Source organism: Crinia signifera, chromosome 4, assembly GCF_055691185.1.
Source record: "Crinia signifera chromosome 4, ASM5569118v1, whole genome shotgun sequence".
Lineage (NCBI taxonomy): Eukaryota > Metazoa > Chordata > Amphibia > Anura > Myobatrachidae > Crinia > Crinia signifera.
This window is the reverse complement of record NC_139220.1, coordinates 21853447-21866225: the sequence shown is the minus strand read 5'-3', so window position 1 is coordinate 21866225 and position 12779 is coordinate 21853447. Positions and strand designations below refer to the sequence as shown.

The 12779-nt window shown below is 51.0% G+C and overlaps 1 protein-coding gene across 1 annotated transcript; it reads left to right on the top strand.

The window, feature by feature from the left end:
- Positions 1-6681: 6681 nt before the first annotated feature.
- LOC146073864 (uncharacterized) lies at positions 6682-12779 on the top strand. The gene is made up of 2 exons (XM_083181401.1): positions 6682-7441; positions 10992-12779. Exons 1-2 carry the CDS (start codon positions 6700-6702, stop codon positions 11555-11557), a joined length of 1308 nt encoding a protein of 435 aa, XP_083037527.1. The 5' UTR covers positions 6682-6699; the 3' UTR covers positions 11558-12779.

Genomic DNA, 12779 nt, shown 5'->3' with positions numbered 1-12779 from the left:
TGTCATTGAACACTAAACATGTCCAGTTTATTTTGTCTTCAGTGATGTCTTCTAAAAATATTTTGTGTTCCAATGATTTAGAAGTCACAGTCCGATTTCTTCCAGGAAGAATGTTAGGTCCAGATCCGTGCATCTGTGCCCACACCAATGATATCTGCTTATTAGGTATAATATGGGATAATGAGCATGTAAGAGATACATTGCTGTGAGACGTCACTGAAGACGATGGATCCGCACTGACTGAAACACAAAAAGCCCCATTAATTCATCATCTGACCAGGAATTTACGTTAATAAATTCATCACAAACTAATTTGTTGCCAACGGACCCTAATTTCCAGATACTCTCCGAGGGTTTAAAAATTTGGCCCTAAAAATGGAGCCCCTAAAAATGCCCCGATTTAACAACAATGTCTAAATAAACAATATACATTTTCTTACTAAATGCACTGTAAAATGTAATTTTTATTACATAAATGTACAGGTTATGGGGGAGATTCTCTAAACTAAAAATGCGGTAAAAACCCTGTTATCGGGTTTTTACCGCATTTTGGGATGCTCTATGACCCACTGTCTCTCACCGCAAAGGACAGCTCTTAACGCAAGAGTTGTCCTTTGCCATAATTATCGCTTATGTTAGAGCATATGCAATAATTATGTAGGCGATGGGGAGGCGATGTGCGGCGGTAAGGGGGCGCGGATGTTAGAGCATCCCCCCCCTATATGTGACATAAGAATGCAGTGCTCATAATAATTGCAAATATTTCTACAGAGACCAACATGCAGTCTAAATGCACTTGCAGGGTGGTAACCAGTGAGTGCGACAGGTGCAGCTGCCCAAGCTGCAAAGCCAAGGGGATGGCACAGTCACTGCTCAGATAGTAATCAAGTACCCTGTTCTTGTTGATATGTAGTGGTTAAACAAGTATGAGTTACCAGACTTAAAGGTCATGCTGATGAGCACACAGGTGCATATTGTTTACTTGGCATTATAAACAGTTCTGCACATACATAAGCCCATCACTGTGTTATTGGAGTGGCACAGTGCTGTAAAACTGTACATTATGAAGCCCTGGAGAAAAACCTTAGCATATTGACTTCTGTTTATCTAGTATCACCTGAATCATGTTATATGTGTTATATGCACAGGGCACATATAAGGCTAGGAAACAATTAGCCTACTGAGCCAAACATACCTTCAACAGTAACAAGACTTATTGTTGTCCTCTTGTCATGTCCCGGTAAATGACACGTGTATTTGCCAGAATATTATAAAACTCACTGGGGAAATTGTAATAGCAGATTTTGATTCATTGGAAGTTCTAAGACGACTGGAAAAGTTCCCTGTTGCCTGATTATTAGAATCCACATCTATAATTGCGTTTGTTAATGAGTTAGCAGAAACCCATTGCCATTTTATCGTTTTGATATTTTTCACTGTTTTGCAAAGCAATAGAAGATCATCCCCAACAGCCCGGAACATGACAGCTTCATGTTTATCATTTGCTGGAAGAAGAGTACCAAAGGCTTGTTATCATATATTCTAAGTACCTTAAAGGACAGTACAGTGCATTTATCTGAGTACTTGAGGATTATGTCCATGAGATTATACACAAATTATAAAATATATTTCCATGTTTATGTGCATCGATATAAGGGGTGACATTCTATGGGATGAGAGAATGTGACTTTTGCAAGTTTTTCCGCAAAAACGTCCGAAATCGCATTTTTTTCCATTTTCGCATATTTAATGAGCTGCGAAAATGTGAAAAAAAGTGCGATTTTGGCCAATAAGTTGGACACACTGGAAATGCGATGGCTGCTTTTCGCAGCACATCGCATCCAGATGTTTTCACATGAAAAAGTATACAAATCGCATATTTAATGGTATGCGATTTGTATAAAGTGTGACTATAATTTGACCAAAAATCAGACCAGGTTCTGATGGGCGAATTAGCCAGAACCCTGCACAGATCGCAATGATCTGTGCAGAGTTCTGGTGTAAAAAAAAAACACGGGTACCACAGCAGCCGGGAGCAGCGCGTCTGCCGGAGAGGATGCCGATGTCGTCGCCGGGGACCAGGTGAGTAGGATTTCCTTCCTCAGGTACCCTTGTGGACTTCTTCGGATCCTGGACCCCGGAGCCCCGGAGCCCGGACCCAGGGACCGACCTACGGGCTCAAGGTAGGTAAGTATCAGTGTGTGTGTTATGTGTGTATTAAACTTTTATTTTTCAGGGTGTCAGTGTGTTTTATTTAACTATTTTTTGTACTGTAGACCTACAAGTGCCAGCGGGCCCTTTAATGGCCCCCATGCTGGGACTTGTGGTTCTCCAAGTCCCAGCATGCGGGGTAGGCTTGCTGGGACTCATAGTTCTACAGTAGAAAACAATAGTTTTACTTCTATTTTTTACACTATCCATCAGCCTGATGCCCATCGCCCAGGGGCATCGGGGACATCCCCAGACTTTCAGCATGGGCTGGTAAGTCCTGGAGGGGGGGGACCCCTTCATTGGGGGGTCCCCACTTCCCCAGGACCCCTGCCCATGCTGACCAGCCAGGGGGATAATGCTTTGGCCGCGGGACCTTTTATAATAAGTGTCCCCCCGGCTGTGGCATTACCCTGCTGGCTGGTTGGGTCCGGTGCTGGTTCTTAAAATACGGGGGACCCCTAGTCATTTTGTCCCCCGTATTTCGGGGACCAGCGCCGGACCTTGAGCCTGGTGCTGGTTTCATTAAATCAAGGGGACCCCTATTTGTCGGGGACCCTGATTTCATGTCACCAGCACCGGATCAATGAGCCCGGGGCTGGTTATGCTCTGGCGGGGGACCCCGCGCTGGTTTTTTTTTTTTTAATTTGCGATTTCCTGCAAACCTGCGATTTTCAGACATGAAAATCGCACATTTTCAGGACTAACCACATCGCACCTATTCGCACTATTTGGCCCGTTTTTTCGCATCTCATTAAATATGCAAAAAACGGGCCAATCTTGCGATTTTAAAAAGGGCGAAGTGGTGCGATAAAAAAAACGTGCATTTATCACATCCCATAGAATGTCACCCAAGAAGTCCATTAACAGCTTTTATACTGCATTAAGAAAATGTATAAATAAAATGTTATAATTGCAAATTTAACTTCAGACTGAGACATACTTGTTTACCCCTTCCAGAAGCTGTGGGAGACTCCTGGATTTTGTGTTTGTCCCCTGCATCCCCGAAAGTGTAGGGGGCTCTCCCACACCTTGCTATAGTGAAGATGAAGCCCAACTTGGAGATGATGGTGCCGTGTGTGCAGCTTTACGGATATAGGTAGATTGATATACCTTGGTCTGTCCCATCTGCGTCATGCACAGTGCAGCCCCCTTCCCCACCCAGCTATTCATGCCCACTCCCTGCTTAGCTGAAACGCGTCAGCATACAATCATTATTAATTGCAAAGAAATTATTTATATCTCGTTACCCTTTACTTTCAGTGTTGCACTTACATTCATTTAATTCCACTTCCATTGTAGCTACCGTCATACCGTCTCTGATACATCGATAGGCGCCTCTGTTATTTTCCAAAACATTTGATAGAATAATATACAAGGTATCTCCATAATGCAATTCTCTAGCATTGGCTCTTTTGGTATAAGAGACTGAGCAGCGAGCAGCCTTATGACACGGGCACCCCAGAGTGACATCACTCCCAATGGGATACGTCTTCTGTTCTGGAATGAAAATCATCATGATAAGTTGTATACTGATATCCCAAATGTATGATTCTATCATATGTAATAACTAAAATATCAATATGTATAATGTCTTACAGTGATCAGCAATAGTTATACGTCATATCCATCCAGTGGCGTAAGTTCGTCCCTGTTGCCCGGAGGCAAGATGTACATTTGTGCCCCCCCACAACCACACACATCATATATAAAATATGTATACTGTATGTCTGTTATGAATTATATATCTATATACAGAGAGAAAACATATATATATTTCAGAACTCTGCCACGGAAGCAATATTGATGGCTTTCAATTAATGGATTTAACCATGCAGGGGAGGAGAGGTGCCCCCTTGGGAGCAGGAGCCCAGCGGCAGATGACTCCATTGTCTCCCAGAGTTCTGCCTCTGTATCCATCTATAAGACATGGCAAACCTTTTCCATTAAAACACATTGGGGCAGATGTATTTAGCCTTGGGGCAGATGTATTTAGCCTTAACAAGAGATAAATGCAACGGTGATAAGGAGAGATAAACGTCCAGCCAATCAGCTCATAACTGCCATGTTACAGGCTGAGTTTGAAAAAAGTCAGTAAGGAGCTGATTAGCTGGATGTTTATCTCTCCTTATCACCCTTGCATTTATCTATTGTTAAGGCTTAATACATCTGCCCCATTGGGTCATCTTCATGTAGCTGAGAGATGATTTGTCAGCTTGCGTTACGTACAGTATTATCTGACCAGCTTTGGTAGGCTGATTGGTCTTGCACCTTCTTAGGCTACGGGCAGTGTCAGCATTCTCAGACTTCAGGAGGAGATTTTACAACGCTCTGAATTGGTCATGTTGGGACACGCCTGGAAATTTTGGGGTGTGACCTAGTGACCAGGGGTGTGGCCTCACTCACGCAAGGCCATGCCCCATTTCCTCCACTGTGGGGGCATTGGCAGCGGCTCTTTGAGCTGCTATCCATGCCCCCAGCCCTGAATGTGCACAGCATCTATTCACTGGCAGGGGGAATCCCAACTGCCCCCCACCATGGGACACTGCCGGCCCTAGACGGGATGCAGGACCATCCCAAATGAAAAGAAGGTCCTGTGACAGTTGGGAGGTATGGATAAAGTACTAACCAGCTTCTAACCAGTGGAGGATTTTAATGGGTGGCTGCAGCAGTAGATAAAATCTGCCACCCAAAGGGGTTGTCCGGCAGTGGCAGCGACTTCCCATTGGACTGTCAGCCTGGATAGCAGAGGGTGCTCTTCCCATGGGAAGCCACTATTCCTGCCCTAGGTGGCACTTAAAGGGAGCCTGAGTACTGCCACGTCCTCCTCCATTTCAGAGAACCGGGAGAGAGAGAACTGCAGCGGCAGCCTGCCCTCTCTCTCTCTCTTGCTGTCTGGCCACGCCCCCTCATTTTACCAGGGCCTGGCAGAACTGTCAGTACCCCTGTCCGACCTTGTCCCTGAGCTCCACCGTGCTTTCCCCAGATCTAAGCCCCACCTCCCAGTGAGATAAGCAGCCGCTGCTGCTCCTGTCATGTCACAGGCATCATTTGAAAAATGACAAAAGTTCATTGGTTGGTACTTTATATCTTTCCACATTATCTCTCTCCACTAACTTGCTTTTGCGGTGAATTGAAGTTGGCCCAATGTAGCTAGCGGAAGTGTGATTTTTGTTTTGTTTTACTTACAGTAGTTCAGTAAAATACTAAATTAAATTTCCTCACCACATTTCCAATACTTCACCATCTCCAATAATGTTCCGCAGCCTATGGAATACTACTGATAAAATAACACATTTAAACCTGCTCTTTAAATCTATAACTACACAAACTTTGCACACAAGTGACAGTATATACATTCATAAAATTATATACTTACAAGTAAAGTTGTCATGTTCATTAAAATAAATATCACATACATATGATTATGTTGATTTTTGCCATAAAATACTCACCAGAAGCAGCGAATAGAATGAAAAACATAAGATAGAGCGAGGGCCGCATAGGTCAGAGGGAATTTAAGATACTGGGAATTTGTGGTCCATAAGCAGTGTAACATCAACAGCAGTGCATAGCCGTGGGTAATAGCAGAGAGCAGTAGGTGGAACCACCAATCAGGGCACAGGGGGGCGTCAGCTCAGAGAGGGGTATATCTGGGATTGCAGCCAGGAAGTGAGGCCTCTTCGAGTCTGGATTCATCTGGAGACAGTCTGGAAGCGAAGCTAAGTATTTTCTCATTACCTTGCAAACATGTCTGGCCGCCCACGCCGCTCAGCTCCCCCACCGCGCTGGCTCGCAGACGCCGCCCGCCCTCTATCCTCCGCAGCGTCGCGGGGAGGGGGGCGGACGCCGGCAGGTCCCCGCTACTCAGCGGGGCCTACGTCCGCAGTCCCCAGCGCAGGTTCTCCAGTGCGCGCGTACATGCTGCCGCCGGGTGCTGACGCGCGCCATGCGCCTGGCTCACCCGGCGGTCGCAGCAGCACAGCGGGCGATGAGTCCCGGCCCCAGGCCGCAAGTCACGCGGCTGACGGAGCGGGCAGCAGCGGCACACGCAGGGCGTCAGACGCCACCCCAGCGGCCGGGTGGGGGACCCCCCCCGCCGCTGGAGGCTCTGAAGCCTCATCACGGTCAGGCAGCCCATACATCCAACGGTTACCTGGTCTGGGCCTAATCGCCACCCAGACGCCAGGTTCCCCCTCAGGTTCCCTCCCAGACAATCTGAGGGCATCCACTCCTGTGGGCAGCCCCATCCAGCGCATCACTGGCGGACCGGCCGGCAGCCCCATCCCCCTCATGGCAGGCCAGGTCATTTCATTTCCCAGGGGTGGGGGGACCCCCGCCACTGGCAGCAGGGGGACAGCCCCGGGGGTCTTTCCTTTGGCGGCCATGGTAATACAGGTGCAACCGGGGGGCGCAGGGAGGGCACAGGCCGCAGCCCATGCCCCTCCTATGGCACCAACATACACACAGCAACAGCCTTGGTACCCCGGCATGGGCCCCGGGGCAGGTTATGGGGGTGGTTTTCAGGGCCCCCATCAGATGCAGCAGGGGGCACCCGCTTCAGGGCCCCACGGGCTCAGCCATGTCCAGCCCCACGCCACCCAGGGACAATTTTCCCAGGCGTGGCCCGGAGCTACCCCAACGGTGGGCGGGGGCCAAGGCTACCAGCCCGCCCCGCCTCAGTTTTCTCAGCAGCCAACCTGGGGCCCCTCCCCGGGTTTCCCATATTTCCCGGGCACAGGTGGTTTGGGGGGCGGGGTTTCAGGCCCCTCCTGGCAGGGGTACCCCCCACAATCAGCTCCACTATGGCCGACCGGCCACCAGCAAGTTTATCAGGGCGCAGGTTACCCCCAAATGCAGCAACAGTACGCGGCGCCCACCCAGCCCCCTGTCTCATCAGCTGGTAGCTTTGCAGGCGGGCAATTTGGGGGATACAGCCAGGCGCAGGCTGCACGGTACGGTCCAGCCAGTAATATTGTACCTTTGTCTCCAGAACATGACGCAAGTGCTGGTCCCGACGCGGTACCCAGAGGGCCATCCCGAAATGCAGTCAACGTGTCTGTCCGAAGAACAGCCCCACCACCTCGACCACCCACCCCAACGGCCTCCACAGGCGGGGAGTCAGCTGGCTCTGCTTCAGGGGATCACCAGGCATTGGGCCTGTCAACGGCGGCTGCCGACACAGAGCCGTCAACATCAGCCGCTGTGGAGCAGGGAGAAACATCCATGGGTGGTGAGCATACTGGTTCTTCTATGTGTGATTCTTCATCTTATCACTCATCTGCCAGTAGTGATGGGTCTGGTTTCCCCAAGCGCCCGCGTAAGCTGGCTAAATTAGTGGCACGCGCGGTTGCAAAGAGGGTCAAGGGCACCAAGCACCCCAGGAGGGAGACCGCAGCAGCTGGGGCTCCCCCCTCCGGGGACATGGTGCACTGCGCTAACACAGCCGTATCCCGAGGTTTACGCAGGGGGGTCAAGGACAGGATAAAAAGGGGCAAGTTCGTTGACCTGTTCGCACTCACCTCGGACATGAAGAAGGACCTGGACAAAGCCAAGAAGGCCCCAGGCAATGGTGAGCTCGCCTTTAAGAGTTTTCACAATTGGCTGAAGGGGTTCCTGGTGTTTGCCTCGTGTTACCTCAGCACCAGGCCCGAGGAACACATGAATGTCATCCGTTACTTATTCTTAATCAACGAGACATTCATGTCCTACAAGGCTAACGCCTGGCGTGAATATGACGAGAAGTTTCGCCTTAATCACGACGGGTCCAGAGTCATGCCCATGGGGTGCAAACATGTCGAGATATGGTTGGAGGTGATAGGTAAGGGGCAGCCCTCCACCGAGTCCTCATCAAAGAAGTCCTTTCCAGGGGGGAAACCCGGGGCTAAACCCGGCGGCAAAGGGAAGTGCTTTGCTTTCAATGACGGCAAATGTGAACGGGGCGCAAAATGTCGCTTCCGCCATGAATGCCGTCATTGCGGGGCAGGGCATCCGGGCAAGTCTTGTAGAGCACCCGGTCACCAAGCAGATGCCGGGACTAGCAGTAAGTAAGGCCCCCTCCCCGATAGTGGTACCGGAACTGTTGCGCCGCCTGGCCAGTTATCCTAACAGGGCCGACGCATCGTTCCTGGGCCTTGGTTTTACCCACGGTTTCCACCTCCCTGTCCCTGAGTCAGTGATGGTAGTGTCCCACAAGAACCTCAAGTCGGCGAGGGATTTCCCCGAGGTGGTAAGACTTAAAGTCAGAGCTGAAATTGAGTTGGGCCGCATGGCGGGGCCTTTTCAGACCGAGCCATTACCGGGAATGTGTTTCTCCCCTTTGGGGGTGGTCCCCAAGAAAACACCCGGCAAATACAGGCTAATTCAGCATTTGTCTTACCCCCACGGGGCATCCATCAACGACGCCATCCCCGAAAGTTATTGCAGTGTTCGGTACCAATTATTCGATGAGGTACTAGTCATGGTCCGGGAGTTGGGCAGGGGTGCCCTTATGGCTAAGCTAGACATAGAGTCAGCGTTCCGCCTGCTCCCATTGCACCCCCAGTCATTTAGGTTCATGGGCTTCCGGCTCGACGGGGGGATATACATAGACAAGTGCCTCCCCATGGGGTGCTCGGTCTCCTGCTCCTATTTTGAGAGATTCAGTTCCTTCCTTCATTGGTGCATCCAAGCTGACACAGGATGTCGAGGAGTCGCGCACTATCTGGACGATTTTCTCTTCATGGGGCCAGGAGATCGGGACACTTGCGGGAACATATTATCGGCAGCCATGGAGATCATGTCGGCCCTAGGGGTCCCCATTGCGGCAGATAAGACAGAGGGCCCTACCACGGTTCTGTCATATCTGGGCATAGAGATAGATACGGGAGCGGGTTGTTGTAGACTCCCAGAGGATAAAGTGATTAAGTTACACGCCCTCATAGAGGAATGCAGACAGAAGAAGAGGGTCCAACTGCGCAGGTTGCAGTCTCTGCTTGGATCATTTAACTTCGCATGCCGCATTATCCCCATGGGTAGGGTGTTCTGCCGCAAGCTGGAACGGGCCACAGCAGGGGTGAGGGACCCCCACCACACCGTTAGGCTGTGCAGAGAAATGAGGGACGACCTGTTGGTGTGGTCCACATTCCTGGAGCACTTCAACAGGGAACTCATCTGGCCTTCCGACCCCGCCTCCAACGTCGAGCTGCAGTTGTTCACGGACGCGGCGGGATCGTCAGGCTTCGGGGCGTATTTCAATGGCGAATGGTGCGCCGCAAGGTGGCCCCAGTCGTGGGTTGACCGTGGTTTCACGGTGAACCTGCTGCTGCTGGAACTTTTCCCGATCATAGTCTCAGCAGAGCTCTGGGCCTCGCGATTAAGGAACCAACATATAGTGTTCTGGTGTGACAACCTAGGGGTAGTGCACGCCATCAATAATCAGCGAGCGTCATCCCCGGAGGCATTACGCCTCCTAAGGCATTTGGTGTTACTCGGCTTGCGGCACAACATTCACTTTAGAGCCAGGCATGTCCCGGGGGTGGATAACAATATAGCGGACGCTCTATCCAGATTTCAGTTTGGTAGGTTTAGGGAATTGGCCCCGAAAGCTTCACCACTGGGGCTTAAGTGTCCCCCTTCTGTGTGGCAGATCATAGAGCCGGCATGACAGACCTGGCTTTATTGTCATTGGCCCCTTCCACCCGCAGAGCATATGGGGCTGCTTGGCAGGATTGGTCGACATTTCAGGGCTCCCCCGAAGCCAGGGGTAAGTCGGTCAACGACCGGTTACTCGCTTTCGTTTGGGGTCACCATAGGCGAGGCAGGTCAAAGTCGGCTATGGCGGCGGCTTTGGCAGGCATCGCCTTTCATTCGCGCTTACGCGGAGAACCAGACCCCACGAGGTCCTTTGTCCTATCGAAAGCCATGAAGGGTTGGGCGAAAGTGCGTCCGGTGCCCCCGGATTCACGCAAACCCATAGACGAGAACTTACTGGGGGAATTGATAGGATGTTTAGCCTCAGTAGCAGAAAATGAGTTTGAGGCGTCTTTATTTAAGGTTGCATTCGCATTTGCTTTTTATGGCGCATTCCGCATCAGTGAGCTGGTGGCAGCTAGCAAGCAAGCCCTCACTGGACTCCTCGGGGAAGACGTAATCTCTCGAGGAGGACAGGTATTATGCAAACTCAGGAGGTCCAAAACGGACCAATTGGGCAGGGGCCAATGGGTTACCCTGAAAGCGCAGGCTAACGCTGCTACGTGTCCGGTTTCCTTATATCAGGAATATAGCTCCCGCAGACCGGGGGCTGCCTTGCAGTTCCTAGCACATGCGGATGGTCTACCGCTGACCCGATTCCAGTTTTCGGCTGTGTTTCGGCGATGTTTGGCTGCGTTAGGTCTGCGGGAGCAAGATTTCGGAACACATTCCTTCCGAATTGGGGCAGCCACTTGCGCAGCGGCGGCAGGGCTTCCACCTTCCGTTATTCAAGCGGTTGGCAGGTGGAAGTCTTCCGCTTATAGGAAATACGTAAGGCTAGATAAGTTAGATAAGTAGTAGAAGTAAGCGCCTGTTGCGCCGGCCCAAAAACGATTGTTTACAATCGGTTCTGGAAGGCTAGCGTTCCGGAATCGACGGTGTGAAGGGAATTTTTTAATTTTTCCTCCTTCGATGGACTAATTCAATTGGCATCCCCCCCAAGTTCACAGGAGGTTTTTTAAGTTTTTCCCCTTCACTTGGGTCGTAGAAAATGTATTTTGTTGTGTGTACAGTATATCATGATGTTAACCTCTAGGTTTCTTCTTTTTCAGCCCCTCTCCCCTCCGAATTGACTCTGGGGAGGGTTTGGTTCATAGGACACTCATTTATATTTTGGGCAGCTAGGCACCCTTTAGCCTCCGGGGCTCCCGTCATAGCAAAAGCTTCAGAAACACGGTGGTTAGGGGTTCGGGGCATGCAGTGGGACGGTTTTTGGGACCTTGTGTCTGCCAAAGCCCGTAGGTGGGGCCGTCCCGACGTGCTGGTTATCCACTTAGGTGGCAATGACTTGGTTAGAAGTACAGGCATCGACCTGACGGTTAAGATCAAGAAAGATTTGTCGCGGCTGTTAGAACTCTGGCCGGGTTTGAGACTGGTTTGGTCTGACGTCATTCCACGTGTTAACTGGCGTGGGTGCCGGAATGTAGCGGCAATCGAAAGGGCCAGGCGGAAGTTGAACCACGCGGTCACCAGGCACATTGTTGCATTGGGTGGCACCGCGGTTAGGCACCCCTCCATAGTAACCGGGTCCCCCGGTTTGTACAGGCCTGACGGGGTCCATCTGTCGGACACCGGTATGGCAGTTTTCCTACAGAATATTTTTGCTAGTTTAGGGTAGTTTAGCGTAGGGTAGCTATTTGTTGGATGGCGGGTCCGGGTTCCAAGAGGCGACCCTTTGGGCCGTGGGAGCCCGGGCTGTGGCGAGAAGGCGCTCTCGACCAGCAGTCAGGTGGGGTGTCAGGTGGTCACTGTGCGGTATTGCCCCCCCTTTGCCAAGAAGGCGGGCGAGTCCCCATGCTCCGGCTGGGGGCGTCGGACACTTCCTGGAAGGTCCGCGTCATGCAATAGAAGGGGGCGGTATGTCCGTCACAGCGCGGGCTGTACCCCACGTGAAGGGGTGTTGCTAGATTGGGACGCTACGGTCGTTACCATGGCAACACCCGGAACTGGGGCTGGTCTCAAGTGCTTTCTTTGCCATCCCTTATACAAATAGGGGTCATACCATTTAAATAAATATTCATGACCTTTAACCTTACGCAGTTGGTGTCCGTGTCTTATTTCAGTTAAGGTTTGTCCAGTTATTTCTAGGCTTAAGAGTTAAGTTAAGGTATAGATAAACAACAACAACATAATTCCCTAGGAGCCTTAGATAGAGCGAGGGCCGCATAGGTCAGAGGGAATTTAAGATACTGGGAATTTGTGGTCCATAAGCAGTGTAACATCAACAGCAGTGCATAGCCGTGGGTAATAGCAGAGAGCAGTAGGTGGAACCACCAATCAGGGCACAGGGGGGCGTCAGCTCAGAGAGGGGTATATCTGGGATTGCAGCCAGGAAGTGAGGCCTCTTCGAGTCTGGATTCCCACCCTCCCTACCCTCTTCTCTTTTCCACGTGCTATCTGGCCTGACGCCATTTCACCAAATTCGGCTAGCATGCCATAGTTTTAGTTTAACCAATCGGCGAGAAGGCGCTCTCGACCAGCAGTCAGGTGGGGTGTCAGGTGGTCACTGTGCGGTATTGCCCCCCCTTTGCCAAGAAGGCGGGCGAGTCCCCATGCTCCGGCTGGGGGCGTCGGACACTTCCTGGAAGGTCCGCGTCATGCAATAGAAGGGGGCGGTATGTCCGTCACAGCGCGGGCTGTACCCCACGTGAAGGGGTGTTGCTAGATTGGGACGCTACGGTCGTTACCATGGCAACACCCGGAACTGGGGCTGGTCTCAAGTGCTTTCTTTGCCATCCCTTATACAAATAGGGGTCATACCATTTAAATAAATATTCATGACCTTTAACCTTACGCAGTTGGTGTCCGTGTCTTATTTCAGTTAAGGTTTGTCCAGTTAT